General features: G+C 41.9%; 3 protein-coding genes across 6 annotated transcripts; 2 read left to right on the forward strand and 1 right to left on the reverse strand.

The window, feature by feature from the left end:
• The first annotated feature begins 92 nt into the window (after nucleotides 1-92).
• LOC135162367 (uncharacterized) lies at nucleotides 93-6,245 on the forward strand. Its single transcript, XM_064120741.1, has 2 exons — nucleotides 93-466; nucleotides 568-6,245. The coding sequence occupies exons 1-2, from the start codon at nucleotides 250-252 to the stop codon at nucleotides 5,979-5,981; spliced, it is 5,631 nt and encodes a 1,876-aa protein (XP_063976811.1). The 5' UTR covers nucleotides 93-249; the 3' UTR covers nucleotides 5,982-6,245.
• Nucleotides 6,246-6,336: 91 nt separating this feature from the next.
• Nucleotides 6,337-13,081, forward strand: LOC135162368 (uncharacterized). 2 transcript variants are annotated; one of them, XM_064120742.1, is made up of 3 exons: nucleotides 6,337-6,526; nucleotides 6,587-6,703; nucleotides 7,132-13,081. In XM_064120742.1, exons 1-3 carry the CDS (start codon nucleotides 6,440-6,442, stop codon nucleotides 9,484-9,486), a joined length of 2,559 nt encoding a protein of 852 aa, XP_063976812.1. In that variant the 5' UTR covers nucleotides 6,337-6,439; the 3' UTR covers nucleotides 9,487-13,081. The 2 variants fall into 2 exon arrangements, with proteins under 2 accessions (XP_063976812.1, XP_063976813.1); XM_064120743.1 differs by lacking the exon at nucleotides 6,337-6,526 and having other exon boundaries at nucleotides 6,660-6,795.
• LOC135162379 (transmembrane protein 184B) lies at nucleotides 9,488-17,037 on the reverse strand. 3 transcript variants are annotated; one of them, XM_064120769.1, is made up of 6 exons: nucleotides 16,895-17,037; nucleotides 15,877-16,095; nucleotides 14,766-15,360; nucleotides 14,410-14,651; nucleotides 14,207-14,291; nucleotides 9,488-11,714 (listed from the first exon to the last, which is right to left on the reverse strand). In XM_064120769.1, the coding sequence occupies exons 2-6, from the start codon at nucleotides 16,078-16,080 to the stop codon at nucleotides 11,539-11,541; spliced, it is 1,302 nt and encodes a 433-aa protein (XP_063976839.1). In that variant the 5' UTR covers nucleotides 16,081-16,095; nucleotides 16,895-17,037; the 3' UTR covers nucleotides 9,488-11,538. The 3 variants fall into 3 exon arrangements, with proteins under 3 accessions (XP_063976839.1, XP_063976838.1, XP_063976840.1); XM_064120768.1 differs by lacking the exon at nucleotides 16,895-17,037 and adding an exon at nucleotides 16,387-16,675; XM_064120770.1 differs by lacking the exons at nucleotides 9,488-11,714; nucleotides 16,895-17,037 and adding exons at nucleotides 12,196-13,217; nucleotides 16,387-16,656.
• Between the last annotated feature and the right edge of the window lie 10 nt (nucleotides 17,038-17,047).

The raw sequence follows: 17,047 nt of genomic DNA on the forward strand, positions 1-17,047 counted from the left end.
ATTCAGATTCGAAACTAATGTAATCAGTCATGAGTTCCCTAAAGTTTCCTATGATTTTTTTCCCTCAATTGATATCGATGTCGTGAGTTTGTATTTTCTATGAATGGTAATGAATTCTGTACGCTCATGTTTCCCAGGAATTTCATTAATACCCTTGTATTTTCAAAATATTTACGGTCGAGGGATTTGTAGCGTGTAATAGCCAGTGGCTACGGAGTCATTGGCCACTAGCTTAGTGAAGCATCAGTCATGGCCAGGATAAAACGTGTATTTATTACTGTTAGTTTACTTTGTTTAATGTGTGTATTTGTACAATGTTTTGATGTACATGAGATTCAGAGTATGTCACATAAATTGAATCAAATGTTGTTGGGAGAGAAAAATGAACGACCTTCGGGTGCATCCGAATGGACTAGTGAGACACAGGAGGCGTATGGTTTTAGATCGAACGAAGGGTATCGAGAAGGTATTTATCCGTTCATGTGACGAATAATTTCGTAGAAAACCCTCACCAAGGCCTTTCAACAGTCCAGGTAATTTTTATGGAATTTTCCTGTTCTTTCTCAGAGTTATCAGTTATCAACATCACCAACAGAATTGACCCGCACCTATACAGCGAAGCGAATCACTACAAATTCCTTAAAATAAATGGAATATCTTACCTGGGTGCATCAACCCCCTCGATGTTCGTCCTCAATGTTTTGGACAAGGAGGTCTTCAACATAACGAAGCAGTATTGGATTCTCCTTTCTGGAAGAATCATCACGTTTGAAGTGTTCTCGTCATCCCATGGAACGCTATCAGTCGAAAATGATGAAGGATCAGTCATCACTGTCGTTCTCTCGGTGGAGGTGGCTCACGACACCCACGAGCTCATTTGGTACATTCTATCTGGAGAAAGTTTCCAGAAAATATGGTTCTGGCCCCTCCAAGTGCGAGTGGAACGATTGCTCCACTTCCGATATAATAATGATAACCGACTGATAACAATGATTCGAACGAATAATTTATCCGGAAAAAATGATTCCTACGTCGATATGTGGGGCTTCCGAATCAACGGGAATCTGTCGACTTTTTGGCTGAGCCAACGGTTGCCGGGATCTGATGTTATTGACGTGAAGACGTGTCCAGCCTACAACGGAATTACGCTGGCTCTCCAGATGCACAACAACATCTCCATATACGACTACACCAATGAGAATTCCAAGGAGGCCTACTTCGAGGCATCATCCAGTTTTGAATCACCTGGGTTAAACCACTTCGCGTGCTTCCAAAGTGGGCACATTTTGTACCTGGGGACGACGGGCCCCAACGCAGCGATTTTTGATTATTTCGAAGGCAAGTTCCAGCCCCAGTTGGCTCTCAATGAAATCCTCCAGGAGGAGGCCCTTTGGATCGAAGCAATACCAGTGGACACATACAGAGATGAAGTCCTAGTGCTAGTCCAGTTGAAAAATAACTCGATCGCCGGTCTTGTCTGGCAGGACAACATCTTCAAGGGCACTTCGCTCTCACCTTCTGACACGACGGATCTGCATTTGTCACAGATCACGGTCATACCGAAAGTTGGATTTGTGTACAAGAACAGAATAGTGACGATTCAAACGAAATTGGAGGAGTTGACACCGTCAATCTACGGAGAGACGCAGAGCATGTTGCAGATGAAGGATGACTTGGCAGAAATTCTGAGACAGCAAAACCTAATTTTCGACTACACCAGGAGTCGCCTGAAGAACAGCTACCTCATGACATCTGCCATCACAACTCACTGGCGAATAATCCACTTGAAATCAAGGTACGTAGTCATCGAGAAAGGTGTTGCGTACCAGAAGATATCGTTAGGTAAAAATAATCTGACGCAAGCGGACTTCGAGGCCAATCTCGTCGAGGCCATGACTCCAATACAAAAATTACACCGGCAACTAGATCTTGTACACTCGAACGTGAACAAAGCTATGCCGGTGACCACTACCCAAGTCAACTTCCCTGAATACCTCCACATCCTGGGGGATCTAACTGTCAACAAGCTGACTGTCGACAATATTACGTTAGGAACTGCCACCAACTTATCAGCTTCCGAAATATTCACCAAGCTGTTCGCCTTCGATAGTAACAGGATCATCTCTGGACAGAAAATCTTTCCTGTCATCGACGCTACGACCTTGAACGTGAACTTCATCAATGGAATACCTATTGAGAACATCGTCTTCGATAAAAATCAGATGGCATACGACGAAGTTGACTTTCCGATTCTGAAAAAACTGGTGATCATCGGAAATTTGAATTTCACCTACATTAATGATGAGAATTGGAAGACTTTAATGGAGACTGTGGTATTGAAGAGCAGTGCAGAGAGGATTTCCGGCGAAATCATCGTCAACGGCAGCGTGTTAGCGACGTACGTAGACGTCAACTACCTGAACGATCTGACGTATCCAGGAGATTACATATTGAAAAAGAACACAGGACCTATTACAATTCCGTCCAACAAGAAGTTCAAGACTTTGACGACCGAACGTCTTAGTAATCTATTGACGATTAACAACATTCCAGTTGATAATTTCATTCGGCTCTTCGGGCACCAGAATCTCTCGAAAAAAATTACGTTTGAAAATCTGGAGATCTTGGGAACTCTTCAGATAGACGCGAACATCACCGGAGGCCCCGTGATACAGGAGTCACCGATTTTAATCAGCGAAACGAGAAGACTCATGTCTCCCGTGATCTTTACCAAGCTCAGCGTCGAAAGAAACATCCAGGTTAATGGGGAGATTAACCAGAAGACCTGGCCAATGCTCAACGATTTGGTGAAGAAGACGGATGACGTCGTGGAGATCAGGGGGACGAAGACGTTCCCGGGTCACGTGACGATCAAACCGAACGTTAGCATCACCAACGGCAAGATCAACGGTCATCGATTTGATGAATTTGCGACTGTCGACACCAGCCAAGAGTTTCCTCATTTAGAAAGGATTGAGGCGAACGTGACCTTCGGAAAGTTGACGCGAGGAGATTTGCATCGTGTGGAAAGGCTCTTATCTGAATGTGTCAATAAAGTCATGACCTTCCAAATGCCTCCCATTGTGGTTCAGCTCAGGGCAGACCGGCTCCATAGGAATATGTCGATGGAGGACTTCATGGCACGTCTAAGCAAGATCCCGAGTATTGTTTATGAAAGAATGACAATACAAGAGTTACATGTCTCTCAACTATCACCGGAGAACATCAATGGGAGGAAGCGCGAAGACTTCATATCGATGTTGATATCGAAGACGAAGGATCAAGAGTTATCAGGGAATTTTGAGATTGGTGATCTAGACGCTGGGATACTACATGCGGAAGCAGTGGACGGAAGATCGACGATTGATCTTGAGGAGGAGCGGAAGACTCTCGATGACCTCTTTTCTATGATCGTTAATGGGAGTGTCTCCATTGATAACCTGACGGTTACGGGGCTCATCACCAGCGAGAGGATCAACGATCGTAAAGTGCAGGACATCTACGATCCTGAGAACATGGGGGTTGTTGTTCTCCATGGAAACGTGAACATCTCTGAGTTGAATGTCAAGGGTTTTTTCAATGGACGACATATGTCCGAGGTCTTTGATGATGCTGTGCTGAAGACAGATACCAACATCTCTGTAAAAGGTCTGAAGACGATGACTTCAGTCGTCTGTGAGTTTCTGGATGTGGGTTCTTGGAATCAACACCCGGTGGAGACATTCCTCAATCCTAATGATCATCAAGTGTTGACGGGTCCTGTTGTCGTCAACGGCATGACAACAGTTGAGAAGACATTCGGCAGTAGTATTACTATCGGAAATGTGAGCCTTGATGACGTTAAGCAACAGTTCACTTCCACTTCAGACGGGAAATTTATTTTGAATGGAAACTTCAAGTTCTTTGAAGACGTCGCAATCCAGGACCTTCTCATCAATGGATTAATTCAAAGTGTCGAGTTTAGTAATCTGTCAGACTCGTTTGTCTTTCTGGATAGTGAGATTATCTCAATAACAGGTTCTAAACTGCTGAAGAATACCGTCAAGTTCAATAACTTGACCATCACTGACCGCTTGAACGAGAACGATCTCAAGGAGTTCTACGAGAATATTATAATTTTGGACGGACCTCCTCTAGTTAAAGGTAGACTGGTGGCCTCGGGGGATGTGATCATCAAAGGAGATATAATCGCAAAGAAGAAAATTCATGTGGAGACAATGATGGGAGTGAATGTTACCAAGTTGCTGGAGAACGCTGCTTACCTGAACCAACCAGTTCACATACCCGGAACGACCACCTTCAAGAACGTTGTCTTTGGTTCCAACATCAGGCTGGAGAGACTGAATGATCTTCAAATGGACAAGCTACTGCCTCTTCATAAAGACATAGTGATCGACAGCCTTCACTGCACGAACATCTCAGTTGATGTGATTAATATAGAGGGTACCGTCAACGGGAAACACCTGGAGAAGATTTATAAAGACAGCTTTCAGCTGACTGGCCTCCAGAACATAACCGGGAACTTCCACTTTCTGGGGGACGTCAACATTCGTCGGGACTTCGATGCTGCGTTGATTAACGGGATAGAGCCTCACAGGTTCGAGAGCCTAGACGACAATGAAACCTTCATCGGTGACGTAGTCTTCAGGAATGATGTGATCCTCAACGGAAGCCTGAGAGTTCTAGGGGCATTCAACGGATTCAATCCATTGACTTGGCAGGCCCTGGCTGTCACCACGCAATTTCCGATGACGCAGATTGTGTCCGGTGTTTGGACAGTTGATGGTGATGTCCACCTGAAAGGGCCCATTACAGGGTCTGGACTTCTCAATGGAACAAACGTCCGGGAATTGGTCGACAGCCTGGGGAAGAAAAACGCTCAGCTGGATGTCGTTATCACTAACAAGGAGAAGGATCTCCAGAGCATTTGTAAGGACCTGGAGTCCTTGAAGAACTCTGCTAACAATCAGATCTATCGGCTCAAGTTCTTTGATTATGGGCAAGTCCTGGAGTTTGATAGAGACATCGTCAGCGCCCACTACTTCGAGGCTGATGAGTCTGATTATCTCTTCGTGAGTCTCGAGGATTGTACGCTGATCAGGTTCGTCTTGGAAGGGCATAAGTTCGTAAGGAGACCGCCGATGCGGGAGTTCGGAATTGTTGAGCGATGGATCAGTCTCGATTATCAAAACACTAAGTATTTTGTTACGATTGGGAAGAGGGAGTGCGGCAGGAGTCCTGGGAATCTGTGGAAACTGGCTGACAAGGAGATGGTACATGTGATGGATCTGGGAGGGATCAGGGATGGCAGGAAAATTAATGATCATGAGTTCGTAGTATTGGTTGGGGACACACTTCTCCAGTATTCGATTGAGGAGATTCATGGGGGTTCTGGAGATCCCAGAAGATCACACTTGATGAAGAGTAAGAATGTCCAGCTCGTGGGAACCAGTCAGAGTGATAACCTAATGCTTCTCGATGAACAGTTCGCTGTTCACTTGGATTTGGCTTCTGGCACTCTGAGGACGACAGATAATCCCTTCGGAACTAAAAATGTTTCGATTTATCGTTTTGGGACTTTCAGGAGAGAAAAATTTGTTTATTATGATGAGACAATCTCTGAAAATTACATATTCATAGCGGATTACGAAGAGCCATCGGGTATTGCCCAAACCATTGGTGCTTACAGACCATCCTCGATAACCGTGATGAGTTTTGGGGATGGAGTGGAGGATTTGTTAATGTACATTGAGGGTAGTTGTCGGATCAATGTTCATGAGTATAAGGGAGTTGAAGGGTTCGTTTATCGCGAAGCTCTGCACATTGATGCTGAGAAGTTACTGACTATTAGATTGAAAAAGGATCCTCGGTTTGAGAAAGTCAATTGTCTTGGAGTGATTGCACGCAATACGTTGCAGATACTCGAGGGGATGATGTATGGGAACAGGATTGTAGGTGAGACTACATTATGTGAGAATTAATAATAATTCCAACAGTGCATGGGATGTAATTTGTTTTCCGAATATGTAAATTTGCAAAATATTCCACTCAAATGTACTCAATATTTTTTACTGAACGTTTATTGTACCTGTTTACTAAATTGAATTATTTTCACTGCTATATAATTATGTTAACTAAGAACATAATTTCTCAGTTAATTATGTCAGTTCGATTTAAAAATTGAAATCAAATTATGGTCTGCCTGGTCATGACTCCATTAAAGAAAAACGACTTTGAAAAAAAAATTTGTACCTCTAGCTGTCATTCATTCCCTCCACGTGATACCTTCGACAAATTTTCCCGCCACTTCCACCTCTCCTCAAAATGGCGTCGCTCCCACCACGACTCAAGCCACCCGGAGGAGATGTCCCACCATTTATCTCGTAAAGAAAAACAAAAATGTGTTGTTTCGCCACTAAAAAACTCTTAAAAATTTGAAATGGCACCGACGTGGTTCGACAGGCAATTGCATCCAAATACCCACGAGGAAAGCAAGAAAATCCTCTCCAAGTTACGCACACGAAAGGTAAGTTTTTCTTTAAAAAGCTTCGATAATAATTATCTGAGCATCTTCACTCTCATTCAGGTAAACACTCGCCCAGGGGACGAATTAACCAAGTTTTTCTCGAAATTGAACGCTGAGAACGCCCACAAATCCTCGAAAAATGCTCCAAATGCGCCAGGACTTCGTCAGGACCCCCAGGTAAGTCATCTCCATCAAAATTCCCTTCCAGAACCTCCAGAGAGGTTATGTCACGCACTAACAACTTATCCTGGAACTTACGGGTGACCCAGGTGATTATAATTTTTTTATAGAATATTTATTTGTTAACCACGAGATGAGAGACAAATGATAAAAATTCCTTCTGAGATTTAAGATCGTTGAAGCATTATGGCGATGTGCCAGAATGCTAACCAAAATCTGGAAAGAATTCAAAATTGAGGTTTTTAAATCTAAAATATTTATTCTAGAAATCTATTCTAGAAATCAATTCTAGAATCTAAATCTAGAATATTTATTACTCAATTCAACATTTACGTTATGATGGCCCCTGATGTATTCTCGAATAAAAATCCTACAGTTGCATGGATCTCCTCCGCAATTCATTAAATGCAGAATATCCATTACAGATAGCCCCTATCTATGGCCCGATGCCGGGATTCCCCCCTGGTTCCTGGTGGGGCATTCGAATGGACCTTTCAAGAGACCAAGTCCACCGGCCCTTCGATAAGAGCGTGGACGAGGGCTCCCCAGGAGCCTCATCCATCTGCACTCCTCACTCAAACCCCTGTAACGATCTCGACCTGGGGGACTACCTCACATTCACCACCCCCTCGCCCCCGTCATCCGTTACCACAAGTCACCCCCTAGTCCGCAGTTGTGAGAATCAAATACCGGTGAGGGTAGTTCGTGGCTACAACTTGACGAACAGATTCTCTCCCAAAACAGGTTATCGTTACGATGGTCTGTACGTTGTCGTCTCCTTCTGGCTGGTGGGTGACGAATCCAAGAAGAATTTGCGATTCGCCCTGGTGAGACTGAACTGCCAAGGCGCACCGCCCTGGGAGTCCCCGAGGATTTCCCACACGAAGAAAACGAGGAATAAGACGAGGGCGACCCAGCGTTGCCACATGGACTGCTGTAAATCTAGAAGTCTAATGAAGGAGAGAGGGGAAGAGACTCTGAATAAGCCACCGTTGAAGGAGAGTACGATTGTGATGCGACACGTCTCACGGAAGAGCGAGTGCGCGCCTGGTATAGAATCCCCGAAGCTCAATAGCACCTCGGAGGCTCCTTGCAAGCTCCAGAACACCAACATATCCATCCGCACTGACCTGTACGACTCTTCACCGAATCCCCACGACGTGAAGAAGACCCCGATGACCTTCTGCAGGATTTACAAGTCGACAAAGTCAGTCAAGGGTTTGTCGACGGGCGCAGGGGTGTTGAATCTCAATACCTTCGGGCCAGGTGCTAAGGACAGGGTTCAGGAGTCGCAAATACAGATGCGCTCGGGGTTGGGCAAGCACTCCCCAGTGCTCAGCACATCGTCCACGGGTGAAGGATCCCACGAGATATTGGGGACAGAGTCCAGGGAGAAGATCGAAGGGGCTACGACACAGGAAAAGGTGAGTGAGTGTCGAGAAACGTCCGAAGAGCTGTTGTCCAAGAAAACTAAGGAGGTGCCTGAAGAGTTGGAGTCGATGATGGGATCGATTCTTCTGGTGCCGAAAGCGACTGAAAATACTGCTGCAACGGGAGCTGAAGATCTGGAGGCAAAGCCGAAACGCAAGACCCACAGGACTCTGTACTCGCTGAGATCGACATCAAGAGGTAAAGAGCAGACGGATGTCAAGGCTAGCCTGAAAAGGTCTGTCCTGCCGAAGGCAAAGGTAGAAATTCGGAAGGAGACTGGTCACAAGGGCAAGAGTACAAAAGCCTCCGTACAGGGGTTCTCGAAGGCTTCCAAGAAGAGACAGAGTGAGCTTGCAAAGCTGGTGATCGACGCGAAATTCGTGGCGAAATCCAGGGGCCCGAGGACGAGGAGGTTCCCGTACGTAATGCGAGGCTTCAGCAAGAGGCGGGATAATCTGAGGCACCTGAGAGGAAGGCCCAAACCGGACATCTCCAAGAAGACGAAGTTGATCAAGAGGAGTAATGCCAGTGAGGGGAAGCCCTCGAGGATTCCTCAGAGCAGGAGCTTGACTGGAAAGACAGCGGAGAAGATGGAGAAGGTCAGAGAGATGAAGGCGTCCAGGGGACTCGAAAAAGGCGCCAGGGAGAAACTCCCCAGGGAGAAATCCACGCAGAAGAAGGAGGGAACGAGATTGAAGATGGTGGACGCCGTGGTGCAGTGCAGTTTGCAGAGGGATGCTTCAACTTCGACTTCGGTGGACTTTGAAGAACTCGCTGAGGACAGGGGTGTTCGGAACAAGTGGGGGAGTCTAGAAGATTTCAAGTCGGAGACCTCTGATGACGATCTGCTAGAGATTGTCCATCGGAATATCTCGGTGCAGACGACGCAAGAGGGAGAGATCCTCAGGCCGAACTGCGTGAGGAGGTCTTTAGAGGCTTCTGTGAGACTCGGGGGAGGCCTGTCAGCTTTTGTACCTGTGAATATGTCGGATGTGGACTTCAGGGTTGCCAGGCTCAGGTCCATCGGCTTCAAGCCTATCCACCCCTGCGTTATTTCAGGGTTCAAGAGCCAGGCTTTCTGCGAGTACAAGCAGGGGAGTTCGAAAGACTCTGGGACATCTGTCGTTAGGAGAGATGTTAATGAGCAGTACAAGAAGTACACGACTGAGGAGAATAATATTGTTGGATACATGGACGATGAGCTGAGATATCAGGATATCGAGGAGGAGAACAGCCCAGCCAAAATTTTGGGGAAGGGAAAGAGGGGCAGGAAGAGGAAGAGCGAGGAAATCGGCGAGGGACCCTGGCATGGCTGGAAAAAAATTTGCACAACTATAATTCGGGGGTGAATTAAGGAGAGATTGAGATAAAAATATTTATTTGATGCTTACAGACTCCTCTAACAGGTCTCTTTGGGGAGTTCAGGGGAAGGGGTAACAAATCATTCGGATATGGGGGAGTAACAAAATCTCGGTGATTTAGTTTCGTTTTTTTTGCGTTTTCATTCCTTTTCTTTTGGCTGTTCTAGAGGGGCTTTATATTTTTTTGAGGAATACGTGGGCGGGGATCGAACACACATCCACTTGATTTTTCTTTATTGGACATTTTTTTGATTCAGTAGCGAAATGTGAAGAGGCGGTTCGGGTGAGAGGTACAATGAAGGTTATTAACATTTTTAGGCATAAAAATTTCGCTTCTTGAAATAGAAGTTACTTGTAACTATCTTTAGAGCAGAGAGACAGCGCAAATAAGAATTTTTTTAAAGAACACATTGGATACAGTGGAAAGAGCTTCCAAAACATTTTAGTTGTCTCCCTTTGATGGGATGAAGATATTTGCAAAAAAATTAATTTTTCATTCAACTTTTAGATGATTTATTCGTACAAATGTTGGAACCAAATAGAAGTCTTGTTGTTTTGCACAAAACAAATTATCAAATATTTCTGAACCGAGAGAAATTCAAATGAATCTTTCTCATTTCATCATTTCGCCATTGAACTGATCTTAATTATCATTTGCCGCGGTAATCTTTATCTCCCGCGCAAATTTATTAATCTGTAAATACAATCTATGTTAACGATATATACATATATTAGTTTTTTATTAGGACGCGAAGATAGTCTGTTGGCTCAGAAGCTAAATTATTTAACGTATCATTTATCCTCTCTTCATCAATTATTATCATTCTTTCGTTTTCCTTCAGTTTTGCCTAGTGGGCTTCATCAGCTTGTCACTGTTCAATTGTCCCCGGAAGATTAAATCGCGAACGACTTATGTGTCAACCGTTTTCCTAAGCCCGTTGATTGAATTTGTTTTTCTTTTTATATTTTATTATTTTGCGGTTAGCAAATAAAAAACAAATCTTTATATTTTTTGAATTCATTAATGTGAATAAATAATTGATTGTAATCATGAAAAAATTATAGATATACTTATTTTTAGTAGTGTGTAAGTACTTTGGTATGTTTGTACAAGTATTAATGAGAGATGAATCAAATAATTGGTTATGAGAGATAATAAATTAATGTATTATATGTTGTCATTTTTTCCCCTCAGTGAAGATCCGCATTTTCGCAAATTGTGATCGTTCGGGTTTGAGGCACATCACAGCTGAGTTAAAGTCAATTGGGTTGTTGTTGATGTATTGAAATTGAAAAGAATGGTGAAATAGATAAATTAATGAAAATTATTGAATACATATTTTTTATTTAAAAAAAAATAGATCGAGAAGGTCTAGCCGAGGAAAAAAAATCTTTTCTAGTCGAGACGTGAATACAATGAATATTATTTCAGTAGCGAAGCGATAACTCGACATTGAAGGCGGCTATCAAAATTTTTGTTACGATCTTTTTTATATTCCTCAAGTTACTCCGCAAAAAAGTTATAACAAAAATTTCGATATCTCCTTCCGATATGGATACATTTCTGAAAAACTGCATTAAGAGCTCTGCCAGCTTCAACTTTATCGCTTCGCCGTTGACAGCTGCCCAAGATATCCTTCAATATTCGATTTTTACGGAGCATTACCCAGCTCTGATGACCATCAATTAATAAAAAAAAAACAGTATGATTAATTTCCTAAACTATTATGATACCTTGTAACGCAATAACATTTTTTTAAACATCATTTCGTCAATGAATAATGTACGTAATCCACACCAACTTCAACATTTTTCAATTCAACTAGTCACTAGCGCATTTATTCTCGAACGAGATTCAAATTCCCTATTATTTATGGAAAAATAAATGCAGCGAATAAATGAATCCATTGAAGTACAGGAGATATTTAATTCTTCTAAATAATCTCCTCGATTTAGGTTTCAAGTTCTTACCATTTTCATGATTTTCATTAAATTATTTTTCATTGTCATGGTGGGTTCCATCGGTGAAATCCAGATCTTCTATTGAAATTCATCGTCACTGCTCAGCAGCATTGTTTTTTCATTGTAATTTTGCGAGATCGTGGCAACACGCTGATGCGAGGTATTTCGTCTTTGGGGCGGTGGTACTGGCATATTTTGCGGATCATCGGGGTCGTAGCTCGATACTCGCATTCCACGCTGATTCTTAGTACCACCTGGCAGAGGTTTACGTCACGACTCATTCAATATCTTTCTTTTCAAGTTTATTTTGCTCGTTAATTCATTAGGGAAGTGGTAAAATTATCATTTTTTTGATCGAAATTTTTCATTATCATGGAGGAATTGATGTTGGAGAGAATGTTCTGTGATAATGCCTCTCTATATTTTTCCCCGGAGTCAATCATTGGTGAGATAAGCACGAAAAGGACGAAATGTCAAAAATTTAGCATTTATTTTAATTAGTACTCTTCAAATATTCCAGTCCAACGTCTGAAAGAACTTCGTTCTTGCTTAAACTTTGATAAATTCGATAATAATCACATGTACTCCACAGTACTTTACCATTTCCCTAGTAAATTCCAAGGACAATACCATAGACATAATAAATCATGCAAATTATATGGCAATGGATGAGTGGAGGACATGGCAAGCTCAGGGAATCATGCAAAATATGTAAAAAAAATTAATAAATCCATCTGAATATGATCAATCCTTTAATTAACATCATGAATTCTCCAATCGCAATGAATCTTCCTCGGAATAAATGCATGCCAGATACATCGCTAGTCAGGCACGATAAAACAGATATTAAAATTATTTAAACAGATTCACGTATACATTAAAAGGCATTTTCGTTTAAATTTAATTGTAATCTCCTGTGAAAGCTCATTCATATCCTAAAATACAATCTGGTCTAAGTACTTTCGAATTAAAACTGCTTAAGTACTACTTTACAATGGTCCTGTTAATCGCGGTTAACCGTATGTCCATTTACGTATAATAACTGTATAAAATAAACACTGAGAAATAAAAAATGTCTCATTCGATTTATATGTCAGTGAGTTAAACATGAATTTTATGAAATTCATGTTTCTGTTCCCTTATTTAAAATTTAATTTCAATAATAGAGTGGGGCAAAATGGAACACCAGGAAAAACGAGTATTCATCCATTCAGGAAACTTTTCTTTCGGCTTTAGGTGAAGGACAAAGAGGAGCCAGAGAAAAAGTATTGGATTTTCAAAGCAAAATCATTTTCTAATTTTTGCAATAGTTTTTCCAACGAAATCTTGAATAAAGAATATTTTAGAGAAGAAATCAATACCCCTGCAGTTAAATCACAAGTACTTAATTATTTTTTTATACAAGGGATGTCCTCTCCATTTTAAAAAGAAAAAATCAATAGATCTTTTAAGAAAATTTGAACTTCAACCAAAAAGTCTCCTAAATGTAGACCATTCCTGATATTTAATTAAGCCCCGATCTCGCGTAGGAGTGTCATTACCGAGTTTAAGATTTCATTAAATCTTTTTTTACATTAATCACTTTATTGATCTATATTGATTAATTATTTAGTTTTTTTTTTCAATCAACGAATCGATACATCCGTTTGAGGCAGAATAAAACTCCCATGCAAACATCCCCCAGTGGAACGTGTCATATTAAATTGAGATGGTCTCGCGCACTCACAGCTTTTCATACGGCAAGTTGGTATTGACGTCTGAAAAAATAGTAAACAAAAAGGCACTCTTCAGAGTTTCTCATTCTTCTCATTATTCAAGATTTTATGATCTCTTGAGATGAGGAATTTTTTTTGTATTCACTCTGGACTTGGTGATGTTTAATTATCATTTCTTATTGTTATCTCATTGTTTGTATTGTAATTTCCTCTTGCATGTGGTGGATCCAATGTAAGATGAATCATTGTGCTCGGGGTCTAATACCAGCTGTGGGAGAGGTGATGTGCACGGTGAAGCGGAATTGGATGAGAAGTGAGAGAAAAGGAAGTAATGAAACGCGGCGGGATGGACAGAACGAGTCGGCTGTTTAGACATTCTCGATTATTGAAAATTTCTTGAACCATTTTGAGAGAAATTTAGAAATCTCCGACGATCTCCCAGTGATAGTAAGCAAAAAAGGGAAGTACCGAAAAATTTCATTGAAAATTATGTGTGAGAAATGCTCCGCGATTTTACACTCCCACAAATACACCGCTCAAACACCCAAGAAAGCCAAGAGTTGTTCTCATAAACAAATACATCGGGAAACATTTCTATCAAATACACTGTATGCTTCAACTAAAAAAATCTCTTAACCATCGATTAATGGAAAAAAAACACGCAAAGATCTCCAGCAAAGAGTCCCGAAGGAGTTCGAACTATTGGAATTTGCAATGTAAAGACCTGTTGGATAATTCCACTGAAAGATTACCCCTCATCAACACACGAGGAATAAAATCTGACGACGAACGTAAATCAAGCAAATGGAAGAGCAAAAGAGGAGAAGCAACGAGCGTTAAATTAGCAATCCTAGCTCTGGGGAATTTCAGGTCGTCCACACATGCTCTATGGATATTCATGCCATTAAATTAACAGAATGAAAGACTCGATGGTGTGCTATTTCCACTGGGAATTCAAATAAAAATGGGCCAATTGGTGCAGCATACAAATTAAAATAATTATCACTCGTGAATCGATTTGTGAAACATACCAGAGCTGTACTGCGTGTATTGCTGATACTGAGGATGGAAATTGTGGATGGCATCGGTCATAATATCCTTGGGGTTCATAGTTTCCTGTAAAAAATTATGAATAATGTCAGAATTTTCGTCTTCCAAGTATTTATCAAGAAAAAAATAGACGGTATGTTGAACAGAAGTTTCTCATGTGTGTTGATATGTTTGTTCGATGTACCTTCAAGCTACTGCTGATACTCTGCATCGTGACACTTCGGCCTCGTGAGTCTGTCACGCAGCCGGCTGCGTACACCTGATAAGGAAATGCATAACGCAGTGCAATCGCTGCGAAGAGCATCTCAATGCAAATAAGAAAATTCTGATAGCCAGCCGATACTGTTCCTGTGTTTGTAGCGTGTCCCATGCTGTCAATCACTGGTGATATGACATTTGCCTTTTCAAATACGGCGAGAAGAACTCCTGAAAAGTTGACATGATTAAAATCACGTTTCTAAAGCTCTTTAAGACTATCTGGATATTTTTTCCCAAAATTTTTAACTTTACAGCGATCCCTTCAATAATTTGTCCAATTACCTTGCCAGAATGACAGAAAGATGACACTCTTCACGGTGCAGAACTTAAGAACCGGTTCGAAAGGAGTCAGCAAATCCCTCGTAGCGAAGTAGAACAAAAACAGTCCATAAAGTGCGAGTGAAACACTGATATTGTAGATAATAGTTGCATAAATGTATCCACCATCGGGTGACCAGTCTCCATCGCGATAATGGCCAAATGACTGCAGGATTATTATGACGAATGCCATAACCGGTTTGACGAAGCAAAATTGCAGAGTCGCCTGTTTGCAGAATCTCAGAAAGCCAATGGTGTACGTCTTCTCAACGAGACACCATGTGCCGTAGAGACAATTTGATCTTATTGGCTTTCCACGTATTTCGGACATGATATTACCCTCACCACCCAGGTACTCGTAGCACAGGGACAAGAAATTGTATATTACAAATGCTTCATAGCAGTCACGCACTGTAAAGAAGTACACGTAGTAACCCTCGCTGTTGAAGAATAGGAGTGATATCCAGGAGTAGGTGGCGTAGATTGGGACAATGAATAATATACGGACTATCCATCGTTGCTCAGTGGGATTTGTGTACCACCTCAGGTGCTGGTAGATCTGCGGGGTTCATGAGTGGAAAATTACTGGGATTTTTTCCTGGACTTTGAACTTGAATCGAGTCGTAATAAAGAGAAATAAGAATACCAAATATTTCGAATTGGAGCAATTTTTCTGTGGAAAAACTAATAGAAAGTTCAATAGAAATCGACTAGAATTTTCTAATGAATTCGCCACGTTTTTCTATTACGGCTTTTCATGCGTATCGTAAAAGTTAAAATTAGACTTAAATATCTAAAAAACATTAAAGCCTCGTTAGAGAATTTTAATAGTTAATTGAGTACTGAATAAACAACTGGATCAGTCCGTAAACCTATAATTCGTGAAAGAAAAAAGTGAAAAATGTCACAACGAATTATCGATGCAGCCAATGTACTTCAATATTTTTAAAAATATGGCCTATGGATTGCAATCCATAAGAATATTTATTTGAAAATTTCTCCAAGATTTCCCCAACTTCTCCAGCCTCTTCAACTCGACAGCCCATAACGCCCATCAATAATTCATAATACTGACCTGTTGGCAGGTGATAAACAGAGCGAGCCACACAAAAGCTCCTGAGATGCCCTGGGCAGCTCGTGTTTGTAAAAAGATCGGTTCATTATTCTCATTATCAATGATTCCACTGGCAATGGTGCTGGTAACCCCCATGGCACCACTCTGCGTGACACTATCAGTCATTGCCGAGACAGCCTCAGCTGTCGTTGCATTAGAGCTCATACCTCCAATCCCGAGCTGTAACCCAAAGGTCCATTAGCCCCACAAACTACCCGAAAAAAAAACGAAAATAGATAATCAAGGGAAAACAATGACTATTGACACTCGTGTGGTTGTCCCCGCGCTTTAAAAATCAATATGCATATCACAACAACACGTAGTCCCGTTCGAGGACAAGAGAAGGCTCTCGAGTGAATTCACACATTCTCACGAAAAAAAACGAGTGATACAGTCACTGATGACGATATCAATGACGAAACAGATAAAACGAAAATGATAACTCCCGTGGAAATACGATATTCAGCTGACCTGGGACAGTCTTATATCTGGGAAGACTCGATCCTAAATTCCACAGAATCCAAGCTGTTTCCCCTGCCGATCCACAAAGAGGCGTATGTCCTGCGAAAGTCCGATTGAGCCCTCAAAATCTCCGATTTTTCTCAAATCAGCACGAAAATAAGCAGAATCTGCTGTTACTTCGATTAATTTGCCTGCTTTCACCCGACATTTCGGTTAAATAGGTGCGACACAACCACTTTTATCGAATCCAGTTCACGTTATACGGAGGGCGCAAGACTATTCGCGGATGGAAATTGTTGGATTATCCGTTTACTTCGTCGCTCTCACACTTTTCCGGAATTTTATCTCCTTTTTTCGTTTGACGCACGCGTCCCTTCACTACTCCGAGGAATCCTCGACTTGGCGCACGCGCAGATCGGCCAATGGGATTCCGCGAGCTGGATTCTCCAGAAATAGAGGCAAAATTAAATATTCAGGGGTGGGCTTTTTTTCACTCTGTTTTGGGACGAGGACGTACCCGGTGATGAACGGCTGAAGGCTTCGACGAGTATTTTTTATCCCTCAGGGGTTCCCTTGGGAATTCTGGACATCCGATGGGAGACTGGACAGCCTTATGGCGATACTATTACTATGGCGGATGATCGCGAGTTGTGAGGTGAAAGGAATTCTT

Source organism: Diachasmimorpha longicaudata, chromosome 5 (genome assembly GCF_034640455.1).
Source record: "Diachasmimorpha longicaudata isolate KC_UGA_2023 chromosome 5, iyDiaLong2, whole genome shotgun sequence".
Lineage (NCBI taxonomy): Eukaryota > Metazoa > Arthropoda > Insecta > Hymenoptera > Braconidae > Diachasmimorpha > Diachasmimorpha longicaudata.